This window comes from Neoarius graeffei, chromosome 18 (genome assembly GCF_027579695.1).
Source record: "Neoarius graeffei isolate fNeoGra1 chromosome 18, fNeoGra1.pri, whole genome shotgun sequence".
Lineage (NCBI taxonomy): Eukaryota > Metazoa > Chordata > Actinopteri > Siluriformes > Ariidae > Neoarius > Neoarius graeffei.
In genome coordinates, this window is record NC_083586.1 from 21,985,454 (window position 1) to 22,011,964 (window position 26,511).

Below are 26,511 nucleotides of genomic sequence, written 5' to 3' on the forward strand. Positions count from 1 at the left end.
GAAGTTTAAAGCATCGATATCGCGGTACTGGATCAAAAAAAAAAAAAATCACTGGTTTCGTCCAACACGAGTAGGCGTGGCTTGAAGAGCTGCAAATGTTGCTTGTTTTCATCAGGGCTGACGCTAAGCCACGCCTACATCCGACTGTTGGCGAATGAGAGTCGAATATGGCAAAGTAGGCGGGATTCGAGCCATGCCTTGTTTTCATGGGTGTTGCCACAAAGCCACGCCTTCATCCGATATTGGCGAATTAGAGTCCATAACGGTGATAAAGGCGGGGCTTAGAGGTTGCGTGGCCTTGTGACACCACACCTTCATTTGCGTATTAGCGAATCAGAGTCGCTTGAGAGATAATAAGGCGGGGTTTAAAGTGTAACTTGTTTTCATGAGCGCTCGCCTTGCCTGCCCGTCGCCGTTTTGTTTTGTCAACCGGCGGACTTGATGCGCCATGCAGTCACAGGTTTGAAGGGGAGGGGGGGAAGGAGGAAAGAAAAAAAAAAATCTAACAGCTGTGGATAAGGCCGCGGCTTGGATTCAGGAATTCAGCTGGGAAGAATTATAAACATATTATCGGACGTATAAAATAATAGTCGGTGAATAATTATGGAGGAGAAGAAGGAGGAGGGCGAAGCGGAGATCCAGGAGCACGGACCCGAGCACTGGTTCTCCAAATGGGAGCGGCAGTGCCTGGCTGAGGCCGAGCAGGACGAGCCGAGTGAAGAGGAACCGGAGCAGAGCCGGCAGAAGCTGTGGCACCTCTTCCAGAACTCCGCCACGGCGGTCGCGCAGCTTTACAAAGGTCCGGTTACTGATGAGACCGAGCCGAGCTCGTGATCTTTACACTCTAAGCTAACCGAGATACCGCTTAGCTTGCTAGCTAAACAAAGGGCATCAGGTTTGGGTCGCTTCCCTGGATAACTTCATAAAACACGGCGAGACTAAAGTGCTTTTCGAACTCTTAAGGTTCTGGTCAGGTCGGTTTGAGAAACCCTGATAAAAGAATTTCCCCGTCTGTCCACACTGAAGGTCGCTTGCTAGTCAAAGCCCTGCCCTGTAACGCTATCTTATGCTAGCTAGCTAACTAGCTAGCTTTTATGCTAATACCGTCACTAATTAGGCGGCTTGATTATTAATGAACTCTCAGCTGGTATATTTTGTGTTTTTAATCCATGGAGCGTGTTTCGCTCGTAATGTCTTCTCTGTATAGTCGCACAAACGAACCATGTGCAATTTAAATCTTTTTTTTTTGACGCCTATCATTTGGTGAAACAAAATGGCGAAGTCCTGGGAGGAGTTCCTCTGGGTGAAAATAACTTGAGACAATTTATAGCCGAAAGCATCTCTGTCTTCAGCTCGCCTTCTCCTTATTCAGAGCTGGAACACATGCATTGTGGACTTCTGGTTGTTGTTGTTTTTTTTTAAGAAACAGAAAAGCACCTGGTGTTTAAATAAACCACTGTATTAAAAAAATATAGATATATATATGTATGCAAAGAAACAAAATGGCGAAGGAAGGTTTATAGGCAGCCAGCTGAGTTATTACGATTTGTGCTGGAGTTATTGTTGCTGAGTGCTGGAGTTTATCAGGTCTGATTGTTTTTGGGATCCGTTTGCTAAAAGAACTAAAAAAAAAAAATATTAATATTATTACTGGCCTCATAACTAAGTGTTTATCCGTCCAAGTGGACTTGTTTTGGCTTGGTGTTTCCTCACACTGATCAAAACTAAACTCCCAACAAAATGGCGTCGTTTTTCTGGATATCAGTTTAAATCCTTAAAGTTTTATTAGTATTACCTGGTAAAAGTGTACATCTTGTTTTAAAACGGGTTTACTGTGAACAGTGTGAAGTTTTTGCTCGGTTTTGAGAGCATCGAGCCTTTGTGTGTGTGTGTGTGTATATATATGTAGGGACATCTCGCCTGGCCGTATCCCTAACAGCTGTCTGCTCCATACAGGACTGCACTACAAAATAATGACACATGCGCCCTATCTAGTGTACTAGGTAACCATTTGGGGGATATTTGGGATTTAGCTGGTGGCTCTCTTACATTAACATTACTCTTACCAGGCAGGGGAAATGATGACACATGATTATTCTGAGAAATATAAAGAGCTTCCTGTCTTTTTCTTACAGATCGAGTGTGTCAGCAACAGGGGCTTTCTCTTTGGGTCCCTTTTCAAAATGCTGCTACTGCTGTCACCAACCTTTATAGAGGTATGTTGGGTCGAAAAACACCGTAGGGGGAAGTGTCCTGTGAAGCTGTGTGCCAGTTATGTGAAATGATTCTGTGGTCTTGAGACGTCTAACGTAGTCTTGTGCCCAAAGATGGGTGACGACTGACTGGCAGAGTTCTGGCCGAGACTGAAATTTTGTTCCATGGGTTAAAGTTTTCCGTCGTGTGACGGATTTCCGTCAACCGAACTCTCCCAAGGCCAAATGTGAGGTCGGCGCTGATCCGAGGAGAATTAAAATGACGGGTGGTTGGGTAGAGATTGGGTTATAACACTGTGTTGCAACGCCATCAACTATCAGCAGGGTTTATTTAACTTTTTTGTTTTTGAGCCATGCTTTGTGTCGTTCATTTCCTATGTTTGATCATGTTTAAACGTTCGCTGTCTACAGGCCTCTGCATGCTCTTGCGACAAGGCTTTCGCAGACAGTTGTAATTTATCGTTGAGCGGGGAGTAATAGGCGTGCGCGATGTTATTCACCGCCACAACGCAAGGGGGCGCGAAATCGCTAGGAGTAGTTGGTGGGTGTGGTTAGTGGAGTGTTTATCCTCCGGTTACTTATAATGACTAGAACTGGAGTCGTATAGATGTACGTACTTCCTCGATCAACCGCTCTTCGTGCTGCTCCATCTTCGCTCGTGTTTTTAAAAATGGCGGTAGTGAAAACAAACCGGGAAAGTAGGGAAGCGGAAGTGCGTGTACAGCGGATGTAGAGTGGACCAATCAGAGCCCTCTTGTCTGCGAGGCTTCTGCGGCAGTCACAATTTTTGGGAGGTGCGCGCAGAGCGTCTGCGAAGGTGGAGGGGCTACGCAGACACTGTCTGCGACGCTATCTGCGAGGACTGCGTTGTCAGCATAAATTGCCTTACGGTGCGGCATTAAAAAAACATGTGCTGTCAAAATTGGCAAAATGCATTCCCATGTGCTTGTGTCTGACCATTTCTGTTTTGTATTAAATTAAATCTTGCCAAAATGACTTAGTTCAAACCTGGACATATAGAAATGGAGAATGTTTAAAAAAAAGAAAAAATAAACCCCGGAAAGCCCGCTCCTCTGCTTCAGCCAGACTTGAAGACCCGACGGTGCAATGCTTGCAGACTGTCAGAAGTAATTAGACCTAAATTTATAGCTAACAAATCAGCAGACGCCCCAACAATTATTATTTTCGTTAGGCCAGTGTGTAAGGTATGTTAGAACCGTGCCTTATAGCCTACGTTATATCACAATTTAAAGGACGTTTGAGGAGTTGGAGGCTGCGAGCGCGATGATGCTCCGACATGCGCTAAACTTTATTCCCTGAAAATCATACACCAGCGTTCAATGCCCCAAACAGTCAAAATGTCTAGAAGACTACGGTTAAATAATAATCATAGCCTACTAAGTTAAATTACGTCAAAACAACTGTTTCTGGCCTATGAAATGATGGAGGGAAATGAGAACGAACGCAAAGTAGATAGCAGCCAACTTTTAGGTAACTTAACACTCGTGTTGGCCACAATATTTCTCTTAAAATCTTGAATTGTTTTTGAAGTCGTATTCAACACAAAGTAAAGTCAAATTATAATTTTAATTTAAGCGAAGATCCAAACTTTTTTCTATATTGACGTCGAGCACAGAGGAGCATGTCATTCTGCTTTCGGTTTCGGCAGCATGGATGCGCTTTACATGAAAGAAGGCACTGATGTGTCTGCCATCGATAAAGGTGTAAAACACAAGTGGAGGTGGGCTTGGCTGTACGAAATAGGTGAAAACGGAAAGCCATTTAGTTCATGGTGTAGAAAACTAAACATTCCAGGCGCTTGCATTTGTGTGGTTTGCCACAAAAAAATAATATACGGAAGCAATGGAAAGAGAGTGCAATAAATTGAATATATTAATCCATTAACTAATTGATGATAAAGTTATCAGTTCTAACCATTCTCAGAATTTCATCGAAATCCACCCATAACCCCCCCCCTGTAAAGTTTCAGTCAATTTTTTTTTTTTTTTGCTTTAATCCATGTTGTTCAGATCTCGAGCCCTAGTGAGATTGATTGATTAAATATATAATTACTGTAGGAGTACTACACCACTGAGCAATCTCTCTCAAACAGTCCCCAGTAATGGTATCAAATGAATCTAACGTATGAATCTAAAATTATTAACCCTAGTAGGTCCTTTGAACCCTCGGATATTAACTGACCCTTTGGACGCCCTGTCCCCTTTCCTCTATCTAACATAACTCGTGCTGCATTTGGCTCAAGGTCGAGAATTGTAATTCTCTCATTTGGATCAGTAAAAGTCAACAAGAACCCCTCAATGTGAAATTCCTGCATAAAGAGTGGCGTGGATGCACCAGGTCTTCGCTTTAGATGGGTTATAATCTGTATAAACACTAGCTTTGGATCAATCAACACGCTAAAAAAAAAATTCCCACTTTCTCTTGAATGAGCTGAAGTTTAAAGGAACAGTCCACCGTACTTCCATAATGAAATATGCTCTTATCTGAATTGAGACGAGCTGCTCCGTACCTCTCCGAGCTTTGCGCGACCTCCCAGTCAGTCAGACGCGCTGTCACTCCTGTTAGCAATGTAGCTAGGCTCAGTATGGCCAATGGTATTTTTTGGGGCTGTAGTTAGATGCGACCAAACTCTTCCGCGTTTTTCCTGTTTGCATAGGTTTATATGACCAGTGATATGAAACAAGTTCAGTTACACAAATTGAAATGTGGCGATTTTCTATGCTATGGAAAGTGCGCACTATAATGACAGGCGTACTAACACCTTCTGCGCGCTTCGGCAGCGCATTGATACGGAGCTCAGATATCAATGTGCTGCCGAAGCGTGCAGAAGGTGTTAGTACGCCTGTCATTATAGTGCGCACTTTCCATAGCATAGAAAATCGCCATGTTTCAATTTGTGTAACTGAACTTGTTTCATATCACTGGTCATATAAACCTATGCAAACAGGAAAAACGCGGAAGAGTTTGGTCGCATTTAACTACAGCCCCAAAAAATACCATTGGCCATGCTGAGCCTAGCTACATTGCTAACAGGAGTGACAGCGTGTCTGACTGCGTCTGACTGACTGGGAGGTCGCGCAAAGCTCGGAGAGGTACGGAGCAGCTCGTCTCAATTCAGATAAGAGCATATTTCATTATGGAAGTACGGTGGACTGTTCCTTTAAAGGAGATGCGCAGAACCTTTATTTTTAAAAACGTTTGAGTGGATAGTATCTCCATCCTTGACTCTTGTATGCTGCATAAATGGGTATTTTGAAAAATATATTTTTGAGAGTTAAAATCGACCACAAAGTTGGCATTCGAGCTGCCCCGCTGAGCCAGCCAGCCTGGAGTGTGTGACGTCACAGCGGGAACCAGTTTTAAGGCCGAGGCCTTTGACCAAAGTCGTATATAAATAAAAATTGATGGTGAAAGTAAGAAATCCCGTTACCGACTCGCTCAACTAAGACTGATTTGACTTCACTGATTGTGGGTTGACTGTCATTAAAACAGGATGGGTGTTATAACTTATGCAGCATACATGTACATGCATGCATTTTCACTGATAAAACGTAAAAGGCTCATTAAATCATCAGACGACCTGAGACAATCACATTCTGAAGCAAATTAAATAATCTTACACCGCTAACTTAACACACAAGTTACATGTACAGTGCCTTGCAAAAGTATTCATACCCCTTGAACTTTTTCACATTTTTCCACCTTACAACCACGAGCTTAAAAGTTTTTATTGAGATTTTATGTGATAGACCAACACAGAGTAGCACATAATTGTGAAGTGAAACGAAAATGATAAATGGTCTTCAAAATTTTAAACAAATAAAAATCTGAAAAATGTGGTGTGCATTAGTGTTCAGCCCCCTGTCCTCTGATGCCTCTAAATACAATCCAGTGCAATCAATTGCCTTCAGAAGTCATCTAATTAGTTAATAGAGTCCTACTGTGTGTAATTTACTCTCGGCATAAATACATTTGTTCTGTGAAGGCCTCAGTGGTTTGTTAGAGAACACTGAAGAACAAACAGCATCATGAAGACCAAAGAACTCACCAGACAGGTCAGGGATAAAGTTCTGGAGAAGTTTAAAGCAGGGTTAGGTTATAAAAAAAATCCCAAGCTCTGAACATCTCAAGAAGCACTGTTCAATCCATCATTCAAAAATGGAAAAAGTATGGCACAACTGCAAACCTACCAAGACATGGCCGTCCACCTAAACTGACAGAGCGAGCAAGGAGAGCACTGGTCAGAGAAGCAGCCAAGAGGCCCATGATCACTCTGGAGGAGCTGCAGAAATCCACAGCTCAGGTGGGAGAATCTGTGCACAGGACAACTATAAGTCGTACACGCCACAAATCTGGCCTTTTTGGAAGAGTGGCAAGAAGAAAGCCATTGTTGAAAGACAGGCATAAGAAGCCATGTAGGGAACACAGCAAACATGTGGAAGAAGGTGCTTTGGTCAGATGAGACCAAAGTTGAACTTTTTGGCCTAAATGCAAAGCGCTGTGTGTGGCGGAAAACTAACACTGCTCATCACCCTGCACACACCATCCCCACTGTGAAACATGGTGGTGGCAGGATCATGCTATGGGGATGCTTTTCTTCAGCAGGGACAGGGAAGCTGGTCAGAGTTGATGGGAAGATGGATGGCGCTAAATACAGGGCAATCCTGGAAGAAAACCTGTTGGAGGCTGCAAAAGACTTGAGCCTGGGAAGGAGATTCACCTTCCAGCAAGACAATGACCCTAAACATACGGCCAGAGCTACAATGGAATGGTTTAGATCAAAGAATATTCATGTGTTAGAACAGCCCAGTCAAAGTCCAGACCTAAATCCCATTGAGCATCTGTGGCAAGACTTGAAAATTGCTGTTCAGACGCTCTCCATCCAATCTGGCTGAGCTTGAGCTATTTTGCAAAGAAGAATGGGCAAAAATTTCAGTGTCTAGATGTGCAAAGCTGGTAGAGACATACCACAAAAGACTTGCAGCTGGAATTGCAGCAAAAGGTGGCTCTACGAAGTATTGACGCAGGGGGGCTGAATACTAATGCACATCACATTTTTCAGATTTTTATTTGTTTAAAATTTTGAAGACCATTTATCATTTTCGTTTCACTTCACAATTATGTGATACTCTGTGTTGGTCAATCACATAAAATCTCAATAAAAAAACTTTTAAGTTCGTGGTTGTAAGGTGGAAAATGTGAAAAAGTTCAAGGGGTATGAATACTTTTGCAAGGCACTGTATTAATCTAAATGCAGGTAAACATGTTTTGTATCCAAATGAGAGTCGGAGCTTACCCGTCTGCGTTCTTGCTTCTTGAAGGCTGATTGTTTTTGAAACAATCTGACTTTCAGTTGTTCGTTCAGTTCTCCGTTCATTCGTTTCTTCCATGTAAGGGCGAGATATTGCTGCTGAGGCGAGCACATCCAGCGGAGAAATCAGACGGCTGCTCCACTCATTCTCTATTCTCTCCATACTGGGTACTCTGCCATTACTGCTTGGCTCAGGCAATTACTAAAACCCGGGACGGGATGTCACTGGTTTTAGCAGCAACCAGGGAGAGGTCACTGCCTGAGCGATATGTCATGTTCCGTCCCGGGTTTTAGCAACAACCCTTGGCTCACACTCTGGGAGAGCTGGTGCAACTGAACTTGCTTTCCTTTTCTTGTAGTTTTCAGGGATGTTAATATTGTTTTGAAGAAATCCCATTTGATTAGAAGCGTGTAATACATGGCGCTATTGAGTGCCACCCTCTGAAAAGTAACGTGTAGAACTATGCTGCTACCTTTTGCCTTGTGCCATCACATGCCAATTAGGCGAGTTGTAGAGAAGAGAATACAGTCGGAGAGGACAGATTTAATACTTTTAAAAGGAATCGATGTAGATTATTATTCTTAAAGGAGAACTGAAGTCAGGCCATCCTTAAAAAAAAAAATCTGTTTCCTGTCCACCGGGTGAGCAAAAAAATTCAGTCGGGAGGTGTGTGTGTGTGTATGTATGTATGTGTGTATATATATGTATATATATATGGATGGATGAGAAATTGCAATGCTGTTTGCTTTTTCTTTCAGTACTTTATTACAAAAGCAGACACATTTAATAAAATATGACGGTTTAATCAACTGAAACTTGTACAAAAACTTTAAGTTAGCATTTTAAATGCTGACTGCAACATTTGCAAAACTTTTACAAAGGTACTTAAAATGTCCGACACACGGACTTTTTGTAGTTCTAAATCGAGCGTTAGGCCGAGTTCGGATGAAATTACACTATTAAAATGATCACTGAATGATTTGTTTTTCTGAATCTTTACTATTTTGTTGTTCGCTAGAATACCATTTTGCAATTTCACACTTAAGCGAACGTTTGAAAACTCCGGATCTCCTTCCTTCATGGTGGCTGCCTTTTTTTTTTTTTTTGTGCCGCACAGCGCATGCGCAGAGCTGATTCAGTTCTATATTCTGCGCGGAATGCAGGGCTTTCCACAAGCACCGGCTGCCGGCCATACAGCCGACTACACAATTAAGTCCAGCCGGCTACTTTAATGACTATTATTTTTGTAGCCCCCAGGCTCTAAATATTAATTTTCGATTTTAATAAAATTTAAATGTTTATCTAACGGACTGACAATGTCAAACTGAACCGCACTCATTTAAGTTGTGATTCGCGCCGTTTGTACCGATAATAACCACAAATTCCCCGCAGACTTCGTTGATCAAGGGAGAGTAACTCATCCGCGGCCCCGACATGCGGTGTGCGCGCGCACTCGGCGGAGGCAGTAGTGTGTCGGAGGGAACAGAAGCAGAGATGACGCTTATTTTGTCTCTGGTAAACCAGTCTTCTCTCGTTCAATTCCGTGCTGGCATCAAAAGACACTGTTGGTTGTAAATGAAGCCAAACTGAGTGGTTGGAGTGTATTTTCATACACAAATGGAGAAATGTTGGCTGAGTGTGTAATTGTGTCGCCCCACTGCAGACCGTTGTCATTGTTAATTCATAGCATGCTCAGCTGCGTGAATGTGTCATGCAGCGAAAATAAGAGATTTACAAGCCAGGAACGCCTCATGATGCAATACGCAAGAAAAGAGAGAAGATTTACTGCCGTTTTACTTTGTATTTGAGTAAAGTGAATAAATAAATGGTCTGTGGAAAATACATTTAATCCTGGGAACTGCGTGCACAGGAGTTTATTTTGTGTTCACTCCCCCTGGCTGGCTACTTATTTGTCATGGCTGGCTAGTGTGAGCCTTAGTGGAAAGCCCTGGGAATGCGGAAATGTCAAGTTCGATTTTAGATTTACGAACCCGAAAAAATGTTGAAAAACCTGGGGGCGTCGTGGCTCAGGTGGATAAGGCGCCACACCATAAATCCGGGGACCCAGGTTCGATTCCGACCCGAGGTCATTTCCCGATCCCTCCCCGTCTCTCTCTCCTGCTCATTTCCTGTCTCTACACTGTCCTATCAAATAAAGGTGAAAAAAGCCCAAAAAATATCTTTTTAAAAAAAATGTCGAAAAATCGGCATTAAAAAAAAATTTTCAACCGCACAAACGGCACTCGCCCGGCCGGTGGACCGGAAACAGAACATTTTTTTTAATAATGACCATTTTTAAACTTGCATTATTTCTTAATTAACGTGTTATTAAATTACGTTTTCAGTTTTAGTAACCTTATATCGCGACTCGTATTGGCACCTAATTGCAATTAAATATTCTACTTATCAGCCTATTCGGTTTTTAGCCATGTTGAATTTAGTTCATTTGGTCCATGGCGGGCATCGCTTATCCGTGCGATCTTCACGAGACTTTGAAACGTGGCGTATCAGCCAGGTGTCAGTGCCACCATTTTGAAAACTGTTTTCCAAATGAAATGTTGCACAAAAACGAGTTTAAATGACGATTACTGCCTACTTCTTTTTTTTTTTTTCAAACTTTCCTGATTGCTATCAAAACAAACAAAACTTCCGGCTTGATTACATCAACGTTCGAAGGAGGGCACGCGTGTCTTTTGACAACGTCAGCAGATGTTGGTCACCTTTGATTTCTGCTGTACGTTTTACTTCTGTCCTACGATGTCTCGCACAGGTCTCAACGAATCTTGTTTACAGCCATTGCTTTGACGTCTCATCTCATTATCTGTAGCCGCTTTATCCTGTTCTACAGGGTCGCAGGCAAGCTGGAGCCTATCCCAGCTGACTACGGGCGAAAGGCGGGGTACACCCTGGACAAGTCGCCAGGTCATCACAGGGCTGACACATAGACACAGACAACCATTCACACTCACATTCACACCTACGGTCAATTTAGAGTCACCAGTTAACCTAACCTGCATGTCTTTGGACTGTGGGGGAAACCGGAGCACCCGGAGGAAACCCACGCGGACACGGGGAGAACATGCAAACTCCACACAGAAAGGCCCTCGCCGGCCACGGGGCTCAAACCCGGACCTTCTTGCTGTGAGGCGACAGCGCTAACCACTACACCACCGTGCCGGCCTCGCTTTGATGTATGGACTGATATTACAGAGCATATTTCAAACACTTAACTTGCTATAGCAGTGACAAAATGGCTGTCAGAAATGTATTTAATAAAATGAGAAATAGAATTTTGATGATTTAAAAAAAAAATTGCCTTCAGTTCTCCTTTAATGAACTTTAGTCGGGTTTGAATGATTTCGGTACAGTGGTCAGCAAAATACTGACAGTTAACCGGTCATGCCATTGCTCAGTTGTTGAAATTGATTTGAGTAGTTTATGCCGTCTCACTATGCAAACTGTGCAATTGAATTTAAAAGTTAAATTCTGGAGCAAGCGGCACGGTGGTGTAGTGGTTAGCGCTGTCGCCTCACAGCAAGAAGGTCCTGGGTTCGAGCCCCGGGGCCGGCGAGGGCCTTTCTGTGTGGAGTTTGCATGTTCTCCCCGTGGGTTTCCTCCGGGTGCTCCGGTTTCCCCCACAGTCCAAAGACATGCAGGTTAGGTTAACTGGTGACTCTAAATTGACCGTAGGTGTGAATGTGAGTGTGAATGGTTGTCTGTGTCTATGTGTCAGCCCTGTGATGACCTGGCGACTTGTCCAGGGTGTACCCCGCCTTTCACCTGTAGTCAGCTGGGATAGGCTCCAGCTTGCCTGCGACCCTGTAGAACAGGATAAAGCGGCTACAGATAATGAGATGTGAGATGAGATTCTGGAGCAAAAAGTTTTTAAACTTGGGCACAAGAATTGCTCCTGAAGGTGCTTTGCTTTACTTTCTGAAGATGGGTGTATGTTGCTGGAAGCGGCCAAAAATCGAAAATTTCAAACAGCTATAACTTCTGTTCTCTTTCACTTAGAGGGAAAATAAAACCAGTTTTGAATTCTGAGCTTCATACTTTTTTTTCTTTTGACACGTCACACGCCTTGATCACAGCTAGACTTAAAAATGGCCTGTCGTCGCTAGTTATGGTTCATGTAAAAGACGTGCAGATGTGTGCACTGGTACGTGGTTCTCTGCGAGACCTTTAAACACGGGCTGCGTAACCTGTCTGTGGATCTTTCCCCCAGCGTTAAGCTTTACAGGTAGCCGCCGTGTCTTCAGACTTGACGTACAGACTAGCATCAGAAGAACAAGATGTGTTTGGGTGTAGGTGGTGTTATCGATTCAGCGCTATGTATAAATACTTGTACCGATCTCTTCAGCACGAGTTACCACTGTGCTGCGAGATGTTTGAACTTTCCCTGCATCCAGGCTGAAATACGCCGTCGGTGTTCAGGAGAGAGTTTGTGTGGTTTATCAGAAGGTGTAAGTTTTCCATATTAATACATTATTGTTTCTATGGTAACGGCTCACTCGGTGTGTCCGGCAGACGTGCCGTTAATAATAAACACCATTTTTAAAGCTGGCTTTCTGTCAGATGTTTATGGAAGGAGTCACCAGTGTCGGCACTTTTTTTAAAAAAATGATTTCACCACAAGACGCTGATAAGGGAACGAATATTTATAGCTGCTATAATATAAGCGCTGGAACGCTGCATCATCACACCACCCTGTTGTTGTTTGCTTTCCTGGGAACGTGTGTCCCCAAGCTGCCATGTGTGTATGGAATTTATTTATTTATATTTCTATAAATCTGTTTCAAGCGGATGATGTGCTGGAGTATTGATTTGTCCCACCACTACATCTTGAGTGTTAATATGCGCCCCGCTGGTCTGAGTGTTTATCAGACGCTGCAGAGACGTCTGTCTGGCCAGTTTTTGTTGCTTAATGCCCCTGGGGTTGCTGTCTGACTGGAATGGAGCGAGATCAGTGTGAGAGAATGCAGATGCACTTTGTGCCTTTGCCTAAAACTGGTCTTGTGGTGTACAGTGAGCAGACTGGTTTTTGTTTTCCCTCGAGTATGAATTGAGACTTCACGCGCTTGATAAATGCAGGAACGAATCGTCTGCTTTTTGTGTAATAGCTGTTCCAGGAGCAGCGTTTCCACCAGCGGGTCTCATGATGGTACTCAGGCCGCATGTCGTTCTCAGTTGAGTGAGGTTTTTTTTTTTTTTTTTTTTTTAATGTCGTATCTGCTGTAATCACCGGTGACGTCAACAATCGACACCAAACTGAAAATTCTGTCAGAAAACAGAATCCAGGGACACATGTCGGCCCGGGGGCATTTTGAGTTATTGACAGATTCAGAAAGTACAGTTTCTAAGCTTTCCAATGATGCCTTCCATGTGGAGATCTGACAATATTTGAAGAATGTGTGGCCTTTTGAAAGTGTATACTTCTTAAAACAGAAAAGGGAGAAAATCGCCCTCAAAGTTTTCCATCTCAGCTACTCTGGGTGCAGGGCGGGCACATAATGCTGCTCATTTGCATGACCTTAAGGAAAGCCCTACCCCCTACGAGCTAGCACGATACTACTTTCATGTAAACAAAGATCACCACGTCAATTTTCCTTCCATGCAAAGTATGCCCAACACAATTATGAAGTACAAAAATAAGTCCTAAAGTATACTTTAACATTTTGTGGTTGAAAAATTACTCACACCGTAAGAAAGAAAGATAGCCCGATGATGACACAACTAACAACACTAGTTTCATGTAAAGCCTCGGTCGCAACCGGCCGTACCGTGCTCCTACGGCCGGTCTACACGCAAGAAACGCACGAGAGCGCGCGTGTGACGTGCTGATTTTCGAGCCGCAGACCGGCCGCAGAGGTTCTTTGTCATGTCAAACTCTACGGGCGCTTACGTTTTTTTCAGGTTGCAAGACAAACTTGCGGCCAACGCGCGTCTTTCTCTGTGAACAAAAAAAACCCGCAGCGATTTGGGAAACGCCAAAAATCACACGGCCAAAAAAATCGTACGTCCGGTTGTGACCTAGGCTTAACCAAACCACAACACTCTCCGTTACATGCAAAAATAACCACACAGCCTTAGATTAATAAACTTACCCCATCAGAAAGAGAAACGGCGCCTTGCACACACCAATGCCTCTGATGGAATGTAATCCTAGAACGGTCCGTGTATCATCCGATCATTCAAGTATTCCATTCAATCTGGAAAACGAGGTTGCGTTTTTTTTTTTTTTTTTTGCTAGAAATGGTTATCTCCGATGTAAATACCGTGCGTCTGTTTGCTTCGCGGTGTTTCAGCTCCTCTGCGCTCTGTTTAGTAACTCATTCCATAGTGAAATCACACGCCTGTATGCAGCTTAAGTAGCCATGCGCTCAGCTCGTATCATACAGCTGATTCGCGAAAAAAACAAAAGACTTAAATCATCATGTGAATGGCCCATATGGTATTTTACCCACACCCCCCAGCAGGCTACGGTCCTGACAAAAACGAGACAATTTGCAACAAAAAATGTATGCTTTTCCAACAAAATAATCTGTTATCTCAAATACTGATTGCATTCTTCAAGATCTCAATTGGCACATGATGGAAAAAAACAAATCACAAATTTCGAAAAAAAAATGCTTCTTTTGCGATTATCTCGGATTCGTTTTGGCCGACATGCGTCCCTGGATTCTGTGAGGGGTCACAATTGTTTGCTAGCATCAGGTCTGTGTTAATTAGCGAGCTGACCGATTAGTCTCACATTACGTTCACTTGCCTTGTGCTATATTTCTGGACTTTACACGATGACCGTGTTGACTAGGCGTCTGCAATCCAAGTCAATTCAGCTATAAGAAAATGGTGGCGCAAGTTATAAACCTCGTCATGCTTTTGGCTTCACGGTGCGTCGTTTTATTCACAGTAGAGATTCGAACGCACTGCCGTCTGGCTTTGGGCCATTATTAAAAAATGTTCTGTTTCCGGTCCACTGGCCGGGTGAGTGCCGTTTGTGCGGTTGAATTTTTTATTTTTTTTTAAACGCTGTTTTTTTGACACTTTTTTTGGGGGGGGGTTCGTAAATCTAAAATCGAACTTGATATTTCCGCATTCCCAGGGCTTTCCACTAAGGCTCATACTAGCCAGCCGGGGGGAGTAAACACAAAATAAACTCCTGTGCACGCAGTTCCCAGGATTAAATGCATTTTCCACAGACCATTTATTTATTCACTTTACTCAAATACAAAGTAAAATGGCAGTAAATCTTCTCTCTTTTCTTGCGTATTGCATCATGAGGCATTCCTGGCTTGTAAATCTCTTATTTTCGCTGCATGACACATTCACGCAGCTGAGCATGCTATGAATTAACGACAACGGTCTGCAGTGGGGCGACACAATTACACACTCAGCCAACATTTCTCCATTTGTGTATGAAAATACACTCCAACCACTCAGTTTGGCTTCATTTACAACCAACGGTGTCTTTTGATGCCAGCACGGAATTGAACGAGAGAAGACTGGTTTACCGGAGACAAAATAAGCGTCATCTCTGCTTCTGTTCCCTCCGCGCGCACTCTGAACTGAATCAGCTCTGCGCATGCGCCGTGCGGCACAAAAAAATGGCAGCCACCATGAAGGAAGGCGATCCGGAGTTTTCAAACATTCGCTTAAGTGTGAAATCGCAAAATGGTATTCTAGCGAACAACAAAATAGTAAAGATTCAGAAAAACAAATCATTCAGTGATCATTTTAATAGTGTAATTTCATCCGAACTCGGCCTAACGCTCGATTTAGAACTACAAAAAGTCCGTGTGTCGGACATTTTAAGTACCTTTGTAAAAGTTTTGCAAATGTTGCAGTCTGCATTTAAAATGCTAACTTAAAGTTTTTGTACACGTTTCAGTTGATTAAACCGTCATATTTTATTAAATGTGTCTGCTTTTGTAATAAAGTACTGAAAGAAAAAGCAAACACGGCATTGCGATTTCTTATCCATCCATATAGTAAAAAAAAAAAAAATCCCTCCCTACCGACTGAAAATATTTTTGCTCACCCGGTGGACAGGAAACGGATTTTTATTTTTTTTTAAGGATGGCTTCGTATATTTGTGGAGATTTTTACCTTTATATAAAACGCAGCATTGTTTAATTGGTGAAAACGATGCACACTTTCAGTCATGTGTGTCAAGTCTCCAGTCGAAACCAAGTCACCGTCCTGCTTTCGGGTCACGTTAAAGTCGATCGCTGAAAGTCGATTTGCCGATTCGAGGTATTGAAAACCGCATCGACTCCAGAGTCAATTCCACACACAGCAAGCAAATGAAAGACACTAGCTGCAGTCATGCTTTTTCAACAACGAACAGCTACAAGAGAGAATTTTGTCTGTAGAGGAAAAGATGTGGACGAACACCAAATTAAAAAAAAAAAAAGCAGCCACCAAATTCTCCAGTTTTCCAACTAGTCTAGGCAAGGACGCGTTATCCTAATGGGCTTCATGGGCAGCTGCCCAGGGCCTCGGCCACTAAGGGGCCTCGGAGGTAGTGAGATCGGAAAATATGAAACGATATATTTTCAGAAGTTTTATCATACTGATAACGTTTTTGATGCATTTCGCCACCCGTAAGGAAGCCCATCTTGTCCCGTCGCATAAATCACCCGTCATTGTCAATATGATCACTGTCCACCGTGTCTTCACACGCTACGCCAGCTTGAGTTCAATGGTTTAATTAATGACTTCGCTTTCCAGAAAATTAGGAAAGCGCCCTTGTAAGTTGACCCGTGGCTGTCAAACTGAATGCGCAAAGCTGTGTGCCACTGCTGTTTGGGACATTACGTGTAACAGGATGAAATGTTTCACATAAGGGGTGTTCACACGGCACATATTTGCATCGATGCTGCACCGATGTATTTTGTTGCGATATATCTTACACCGGTGTAAATTTTGTGGAGCGTTCACACGTCACAAACCTGCTTACTAGAGAGAAGCGTGTTAGCACCGGTGCAGCCCCACTTGCGTTCACACGGCAGTTTTTGCGACCGTGCTATACGATAGTAATAATGCGGAAATGAAATATGCGCATGCGTGAAAATGTACTTCCTTTTCCCGGTTGTCATGGCATCACCAAGCGCCGGGAAAACAACGTGGATGAAGACACCAGTGTTGCCAGATACTGCTGACGTTTTCCAGCCCAAAATATGTTCAAATCCGCCAAAATGCACTTAAAACCGCCCAATCTGGCAACACTGGAAGACACGCAGTTCTGTTGTTGTTGATATTCGCCATTTTGGAAGCGCAAAATACCAGGATGCAAATTATGCAATGCCCGTATGTAATCAACTCTCCTCACGCGTAGCGAGTCTACCCCTGTAGCATTCAGACGTCCCATTTTATATCGGTGCTGCCCCGCAAACTAGCATTTACTCCAGAGTAAATTTCTTAAACCACCTCTCGAGCAGGGTTAGATTTGCACCGGTTTAAGCAGCTTTCAGGGGCGACACCGGTATAACTTTGTACCGTGTGAACGCTCTACCGGGGCAGCCCCGGTGCTACACCGGAGTAAAAGTTGCCATGTGAACACCCCATAGACCCTTTTCAGTCACGTGACCTTAGTAAATGCGACCACCATTTTGGACATGTAGTGGACTTCGGCTCGAATCAGTTTGAATGCGAGGAAGGCGACAAACGAAAAACATAAAAGAAAAAGGAGCGAGATGCAGAAAACACCTTCACTATCCAGCGACGTAGGGCATTTACAGGGCGAGCAGAGGGAGAGGTATTTGCAAAAATTGAGGTTAGCAGGCTTAGAGAACGACGTTTACCTGCTTCCACCAGGATTGTTCACTGACGTATGCTCTGGCTTGCTCCCCCTCAAATTAAGCGGCGCGCTCCGGCTTGCTCCCGGAGTGCTCCGGCCGAGGTTCCGGAGCGCGCTGCTTAATTTGAGGGGGAGCAAGCCAGAGCGCGCTCTGGAACCTCGGCTGGAGCACTCCGGGAGCAAGCCGGAGCGCGCTGCTTAATTTGAGGGGGAGCAAGCTGGCGCGCTCCGGAACCTCGGACGTTGGCTCCGGCAGCTATTTACACTGGATCCGGTGTAAATAGCTGCCAGATCATAATTACAGTAAACTAGTAAATGGGCAATTCCATGTAAATGTCAACCTCACCATGCAAAAATAAAGCAACATGTAATACATCAAAACCACTCCCAGAGATATCACCTAGGCAATAAACAAATAAATACATACATAAATAAATATTTTGATCACCTAATATGTCACTGTCAGTCTTTCTTTCTTATAATGTAAAACCCAAGCTAAAATCAACTTTGATCATGTACAATTCTATATTATTGCCACAAGCCACAGAAATGTATGCTAAAATCCACAAAACAGCAAAACAATAGCCATCCTAAATATTATTTAAGAACTTTGATAGTTTTAGCTGATATTTAGAGAGTTTTTCAAAGGGTTATGGTGGTTAAATTGCTGATTTTCTAAACGTATGCCATGTCTATTTCAGACGCGTCACATCCGTAACGGAATTTCGTCACATCCATAACGCTGACTTTTCCTTCCGAAACTCTGCATGAAATACAAAATATTTTAAACAAAGATTTTTTAATATTCACCTTGGACCCCTCTATCAAATGGATATCTCCATTTCGACATTAGGTTTACAATTTCACAGAGTTTGATAAAAATGTACAGTCACCCAAGAAAAGTGATACTTTTTCTGTCACATCCATAACGCATCTTTTATTGGCGTTTTCTGGCATGCCCTAGATGTACTATGGGAATTGTTCTTGTTCTATCACTTCTCCAGTATGGTACAGCCTTAAAATATGCAACACCTGTTTAAATACTGGGAGACAATAAAACATGCACTGGGTCATTTGTTGCCATTTTGAGTTCAAGTGTCACGTCCATCACGCTGGAATTGCTCAAATCCAGTAAAGGAAAAACTTGAGACTGAAAGGTTTTAACAGTCATCCAAATGACTGAACGTAAACATTGCTACAGTAACATACCAGCTACTATGTTGTTGACATTAGCTAGTCAACAATAGCTACTACAGAAGAACAGAGAGGTTACAATGGGTTATTTTAGCCTATTTTGGCCCTTTTCCACTACCCTTTTTCAGCTCACTTCAGCCCGACACGGCTCGCGTTTCGACTACCAAAAACCAGCACGACTCAGCTCGTTTCAGCCCTGCTTAGCCCCTAAAACTCGCACCGTTTTGGAGTGGGGCTGAAGCGAGCCAAACCGTGCCGACTGAGGTTGGGGGCGTGAGCAGACACTCCCCTGTGCACTGATTGGTGAGGAGGCGTGTCCTCACATGCCCACACACGCCCCGCGAGCGCGCTGGGATCTGTAAACACCGCAAACCCGGAAGAAGAATAATTACGAATTACGAGAATTTCTGAAGGCTTATGCGCCTCGCCTCATCTATACGCTCTTGCCAGTATCTGTCCGCGTTGTCGGTGACAACAAGCCACAGCACCAAGACCAGCAACACTAACGACTCCATGTCCTCCATGTTTATTGTTTACTATCCGGGTCGTGAGACTACCGCTTAAAAGATCACTGAATTAGTGACATACAGAGCATCGTGGACGAGTTCGCGGAGCGCAAGGCTCGCCGTATGCCCTTCAAATAATGCGCGCAGTAGGCTATTGATGTTTTATTATGAGCCATGTACAGTATGTCGCCTAATGTTTTTTTGTTTCTGAGTTACGTGTTCGTTTGAAGGACTTAATGTACAAAATAACATAGTTGCACCCTGTAGTGTTGAAATTGGTAAACACAGTGCATTCAGTGAGGTTTGCACCGCCCTCCTTTTATTTCTGACTCTTCCTGTCACCGTTGCAACCTCTGAGCGCTCATTCGTATGCCCTTCAAATAATGTGCGCAGTATAGGCTATTGATGTTTTATTATGAGCCATGTACAGTATCCTAATGTTTTTTGTTTCTGAGTTACATGTTCGTCTGAAGGACTTGATGTACTAAATAACATAGTTGCACCCGGTAGTGTTGAAATTGGTAAACACCGCAGTTGCGGACATTTTGTAGCCTAAAATGATGTTATGATAAGCTTTAATAAAGGGCCTGGTCATTTGCCCCGCCCCCGGCCCGGCTCTGACTTGTTCCGCCACTGTCACTGATGTCACTGTTTGCGCTGCTTAACGACATCACCTGACGTCCACCCACTTTCGCTAACTCCACCCAATGTGTCCACCCACTTCCAGCCAGCACGGTTCAGCGCGGTTGTAGTCGAAATGCAACTCCAACAGCCCCGCTCAGCTCGACTCGGCACGGCACGGCTCAGCCGCGTTTGTAGTGGAAAAGCGGCATTTGGTTACACACTCGCCGCCACAGAATGTTAACAGCAATGTAATGCCTTTTCTGGCTAATTTTATTCGTCTTACCTCCAACAAAGTGGTCACTACACAAGCGTTGGTATGCCGAGGGCTGCCAATCTTTCCTGTTAATGGCCGCTATCCATCTTCTCCGTCGGGATCCGATAAAATGATAAACCTTGCCTTGTGTGTGGGCGGCACGGTGGTGTAGTGGTTAGCGCTGTCGCCTCACAGCAAGAAGGTCCTGGGTTCGAGCCCCGGGGCCGGCGAGGGCCTTTCTGTGTGGAGTTTGCATGTTCTCCCCGTGTCCGCGTGGGTTTCCTCCGGGTGCTCCGGTTTCCCCCACAGTCCAAAGACATGCAGGTTAGGTTAACTGGTGACTCTAAATTGAGCGTAGGTGTGAATGTGAGTGTGAATGGTTGTCTGTGTCTATGTGTCAGCCCTGTGATGACCTGGCGACTTGTCCAGGGTGTACCCCGCCTTTCGCCCGTAGTCAGCTGGGATAGGCTCCAGCTTGCCTGCGACCCTGTAGAAGGATAAAGCGGCTAGAGATAATGAGATGAGATGAGATGCCTTGTGTGTTGATGGTTACTACATCCAGGTGCACAACAATATAGTGGCATGATGGAAGTCTTGCTGAAAGTAAAAACTTTCTTTGCTGCCGTTCCTCAATGTTGGCTGTGGTAAACTACTGGTAGTACACGTCCAAAATGGCGGCCGCGTTTGTCGTGACGTCACGTGAAAAGGGTCCATAGCCTAACATTTTGAGATTTATTTCTGAGAAGCAAGATATTTTTCTTTCTTTGTTATCGCTCTTTGTTTTCACAAGTTAAAAGTCGCCTGGATTCCAAAATGAAAACGAACGCTTATATACCAAATGAATGTTCTTGTTCTGAATACTAAGGAAACTGTTGTAGGCCGAGGTTATGTTCTTGACATGTTGTTCATTGACTCACTCATTCAAAGGCTTCTTGAGGTTAAACTTTAGTTAACCAGACTTGTTAACCGTGATGTCTGATGGATTTTTTCACCATGCAATCGCCTACTTCACCATTGCTTTTTCTCGATTAAATAAGTGTTGATGGATATAAAGTTTTATCGTTCAATAGTATTTCTAATCATGCCACTGTCATTATTTATTTAAGTTTCTGTGTCTAGTTAGACAGGCACATCTGAGGGGGTGAATTTGCTGAGCGCAGTTGACAACAGGCGGGGGTGGGGCCTCGGGGTGTGTATGCCCAGGGCCTCGGCAAGGGTTAACGCGGCCCTGAGTCCAGGACCCGGCTTATGCCGCTTTTCCACTACCAACGCGGCTGAGTCGGGCTGAGCCGTGCCGTGCTGAGTCGAGCTGAGTGGGGCTGTTGGAGTTGCATTTCGACTACAACCGCGCTGAACCGTGCTGGCTGGAAGTGGGTGGACACATTGGGTGGAGTTAGCGAAAGTGGGTGGACGTCACGTGATGTCGTTAGGCGGCACTAACAGTGACATCAGTGACCTTTTAAGCGGTAGTCTCACGACCCGGATAGTAAACGATAAACATGGAGGACATGGAGTCGTTAGTGTTGCTGGTCTTGGTGCTGTGGCTTGTTGTCACCGACAACGCCAACAGATGCTGGCAAGAGCGTATAGATGAGGCGAGGCGCATAAGGCTTCAGAAATTCTCGTAATTCTTCTTCCAGGTTTACGGTGTTTACAGATCCCAGCGTGCTCGCGGGGCGTATGTGGGCGTGTGAGGACACGCCTCCTCACCAATCAGTGCACAGGGGAGTGTCTGCTTACGCCCTTAGCCCCACTCGGCTCAGTTTGGCTCGCTTCAGCCCCACTCCAAAACCGTGCGAGTTTTGAGTGCTGAGTAGGGCTGAAGCGAGCTGAGTCGTGCTGCTCTGAGGTAGTCGAAACGCGAGCCGTGTCGGGCTGAAGTGAGCTGAAAAAGAGTAGTGGAAAAGGGCCAATAGACATGCATGCACATTGTTTAGAAGAGGATAACTCAACTGTTCTAGGCAAATTTGACCCCAAGGAATAACTTGGGATGTGTGCCAAAATCGCTATCCGGGGCGAACAGTCTGAAAATTACCAATCGAAGATAGCCGCCGGTATTCCGGTATCATCGTTGTTGCCCGTAGTCAGCTGGGATAGGCTCCAGCTTGCCTGTGACCCTGTGGAACAGGATAAAGCAGCTAGAGATGATCTGAGATGAGAGAACTCAGGCCATCCCTAAAAAAAAATCCATTTCCTGTCCACCGGGTGAGCAAAAAAATTCAGTCGGGAGGGAGGGATTTTTTTTTTTTTTTATGGATGGATAAGAAATCGCAATGCTGTTTGCTTCTTCTTTCAGTACTTTTTTATTACAAAAGCAGACATTTAATAAAATGACGGTTTAATCAACTGAAACTTGTACAAAAACTAAGTTAGCATTTTAAATGCTGACTGCAACATTTGCAAAACTTTTACAAAGGTACTTAAAATGTCCGACACACGGACTTTTTGTAGTTCTAAATCGAGCGTTAGGCCGAGTTCGGATGAAATTACACTATTAAAATGATCACTGAATGATTTGTTTTTCTGAATCTTTACTATTTTGTTGTTCGCTAGAATACCATTTTGCGATTTCACACTTAAGCGAATGTTTGAAAACTCCGGATCTCCTTCCTTCATGGTGGCTGCCATTTTTTTGTGCCGCACGGCGCATGCGCGGAGCTGATTCAGTTCAGAGTGCGCGCGCACTCGGCGGAGGCAGTAGTGTGTCGGAGGGAACAGAAGCAGAGATGACGCTTATTTTGTCTCCGGTAAACCAGTCTTCTCTCGTTCAATTACGTGCTGGCATCAAAAGACACCGTTGGTTGTAAATGAAGCCAAACTGAGTGGTTGGAGTGTATTTTCATACACAAATGGAGAAATGTTGGCTGAGTGTGTAATTGTGTCGCCCCACTGCAGACCGCTGTCGTTGTTAATTCATAGCATGCTCAGCTGCGTGAATGTGTCATGCAGCGAAAATAAGAGATTTACAAGCCAGGAACGCCTCATGATGCAATACGCAAGAAAAGAGAGAAGATTTACTGCCATTTTACTTTGTATTTGAGTAAAGTGAATAAATAAATGGTCTGTGGAAAATGCATTTAATCCTGGGAACTGCGTGCACAGGAGTTTGTGTTTACTCCGCCCGGCTGGCTACTTATTTGTCATGGCTGGCTAGTAAGAGCCTTAGTGGAAAGCCCTGGGAATGCGGAAATGTCAAGTTCGATTTTAGATTTACGAACCCGAAAAAAATGTCGAAAAACCAGCGTTTAAAAAAAAAAAATTTCAGCCGCACAAACTGCACTCACCCGGCCAGTGGACCGGAAACAGAACATTTTTTAATAATGGCCTCATGTTCCTGACCCTGGTTTATGTGACGCACAAACAGTAACAATGTGACGTTAAAAGTTGTATTTTTGGCTGTTAAACATTGAAGCTGTCAAGATATCGCTGCCTACTAAAATAAGTTTTGTTTTGTATTTTTCACTTTTATGATCAATGGAATGTTTATAGTATGATTTGAAAATGCAATTTCTTTATATTAAATCAAATGCTTGCCGCCTTGTACTCTCCTAAATTATGTGCATAGGTCTCCCAGTTTCATGATGTCATGTTTGAGGAAGGGTTATTCTGTTTTTCTCATTTTCTGTGAAGGTGCAATTTAAAAAAAAAAAAAAAACGTTGCGCTTGATTTATAGCTTGTTCCCTTATCGTTTTCAAGATTGAAGGAGGTCACTAATGGATTCCCCATACCCAAAAACCCATTAAATGAGGTATTGCACATGCTTCTGCGATGAGTGGTTCAAAAATGGATATTTTCAATATGGCTACCAGTGGCCATCTTGGATTGGTAATTTTTGGCCTGTTTGGCACACATCCCAAGTTGTTCTTTGGGTTCATCTCATCTCATTATCTCTAGCCGCTTTATCCTGTTCTACAGGGTCGCAGGCAAGCTGGAGCCTATCCGAGCTGACTATGGGCGAAAGGCGGGGTACACCCTGGACAAGTCGCCAGGTCATCACAGGGCTGACACATAGACACAGACAACCATTCACACTCACATTCACACCTACGGTCAATTTAGAGTCACCAGTTAACCTAACCTGCATGTCTTTGGACTGTGGGGGAAACCGGAGCACCCGGAGGAAACCCACGTGGACACGGGGAGAACATGCAAACTCCACACAGAAAGGCCCTCGCCGGCCACGGGGCTCGAACCCGGACCTTCTTGCTGTGAGGCGACAGCGCTAACCACTACACCACCATGCCGCCTCTTTGGGTTCAAATTATCCTATAACAGTTGAGTTATCCTCTCTTACATTATGTGCATACATATCTAACCCAGGTCCTCAACTAAACAGCGGCACGAGGCGATAAAACGATGGTACAGAGCTGTTATTAGAGCTTCGAAAAGAGAAGTCACATCGCATATGCAGAAACGTTTAAAAAATTTTTTTTTTTTTTGAAAACTGTTTTTACCCTCTTCCAGAAACGTTTTTGGAAAATGTCGGCGTCTATATGAAAGCACAGTTGGTGGTAATAAAACCTTGGGAGGTGGCGTGTGCATATGTCGTAAACTGTTCCTTCAAACACCAAGAATATTCTTGAAGTGTGTATTGAGGGGTGAACGGGGGGAAAAAAAAAACCCACTATGTCTGAACCCAGGTTCATGCTGTGACAGTAGTTCATATCCACACACAAAAAAACTTTCACTTTGACGTCTTAAATATTTCTTCTCAATTTCCTCCATTTTTTTTTTTTTTTTGAAAGTGTTAAATTGTGTAGGTGTATGGATGAACCTTAGAGCTGCTTTTAAAGCCTCGGTCACAACCGGCCGTACGTGCTCCTACAGCCGGTCTACGTGCAAGAAATGCACGGAGGGCGCGCGTGTGACGTGCTGATTTTCGAGCCACAGACCGGCCGCAGAGGTTCTTTGTCATGTCAAACTCACTCTACAGGCGCTTACGTTTTTTTTCAGGTTGCAAGACAAACTTACGGCCAACGTGAGTCTTTCTCCACGAACAAAAAAAAAAAAAGAGATTTGGGAAACGCCAAAAATCGCACAGCCAAAAAATCATACGTCCGGTTGTGACCTAGGCTTAAGAATGTGTAAAATAATGTAGCGGTTTAGAATTTTTTTTTTTTAAAGTAAGACTTTAAACTTTTCTAAACACTTTTCTGTTTATTCTGTGTAGAGAGTGTGGAAGCGCACCAGCGCAGCTACGAGCTCGGCATTCAGATTGGCCATCAGCGGCGCAACAAGGACGTTCTCGCCTGGGTGAAGAAGAGGAGGCGGACCATCCGGCGTGAAGACCTCATCAGCTTCCTGTGTGGCAAAGCCCCGCCCCCACGGAGCTCCCGGGCTCCACCCAGAATCGCCATGGCGCCGTCCTCGGAGACGAGCTCGTCCGTCGAGACAGACCTGCAGCCGTTTAGGGAGGCCATCGCTCTGCATGGTACGTTTTTACTGAATTTAACACACTTCTGCGTATGTTGAGAGACAGTGCGACTCTGAAATAATCGATATCGTGTGTGTGTGTGCAGGCTTGAGCGGGGCCATGGCGAGTATAAGCATGCGCTCCGGAGCACCGGGATCGCCCACACACCTGAGCGCAGGCTCCACCCCCGGGCGTCGTAGAAACGGTCTCCACGACGTCGACTTGAACACCTTCATCGCTGAGGAGATGGCGCTCCACCTGGACAACGGCACCCGCAAGCGGAGCTCCGCCCAGTGTAGTGATGTCATTACAGACTCGCCCACCCACAAACGTAACAGGATGATCTGAGCCGTCTCGAGTTGACACAAAAAAGGAAAAGAAAAGATTAAGAGAAAGTAAAACAAACTAAACAGCCACTTGTCAGTCATCCTCCCATCTTTACTCCGAACGGGAGAACCAAGCGGGAGGCGGAGCTCAGAGCAAAGTGCCCTTCCATGCAATTATGTCTACATACATACACACACACCGTTAATTCACTTTTCTGTTTGCGTTGAACGTCCGAGCGTGTACTTGTACTGCGGGAGAAGTGTGTGTGTGTGTGTGTGTGTAAGTGGTGTGAGTGATGCTATGAATGTGAGGGTGTGTTTTTGGTCGTGTGTGTGTGTGAGGGGGAGGGAGGGAGTGGGAGAGAGAGAGAGAGACCTGCCTCCTCCAAGCAGCACCTGTCACTGCCCCAGCTCAGCTACCACACTGTGGCTTAAAGACAAACAAGTGTTTTTATTATTATTTTAAATTTAAATATTATTTACAATGTTATTTTATTTCATTTTTATTTTTTGCTGCTCAAGAAGCAGGCACTAGTGCTCCGTACACAGCATTTACTGAACGTGACCCAGAATCACCTTTTTGTAATGATTTATTTTAAAATTTTTCTTTAACTGTGAAGTTCCCATCCTTCTCATGAGTTCATTCTGTAGTCTTCTTCCACTCCTCGTTCTCTCATTTTCCTCCTCTTCCTCAGCACATCTCCGGTGTAACATTTATGAAATGTAAATAACAGTAGGTGCTGACATAGACTTGTGGTACATATTGTAAAAAAGAGCTGTGCAGAGACCATTGAATTGTTAATGTACAATAATGATTCTTGCATTAAAGAAATGAAGCTTTTAACTAAA

The 26,511-nt window shown here is 44.1% G+C and overlaps 1 protein-coding gene across 1 annotated transcript; it reads left to right on the plus strand.

Moving 5' to 3' along the window:
* Positions 1-414: 414 nt before the first annotated feature.
* hapstr1b (HUWE1 associated protein modifying stress responses b) lies at positions 415-26,511 on the plus strand. Its single transcript, XM_060899442.1, has 4 exons — positions 415-799; positions 2,136-2,216; positions 25,094-25,354; positions 25,443-26,511. The coding sequence occupies exons 1-4, from the start codon at positions 604-606 to the stop codon at positions 25,682-25,684; spliced, it is 780 nt and encodes a 259-aa protein (XP_060755425.1). The 5' UTR covers positions 415-603; the 3' UTR covers positions 25,685-26,511.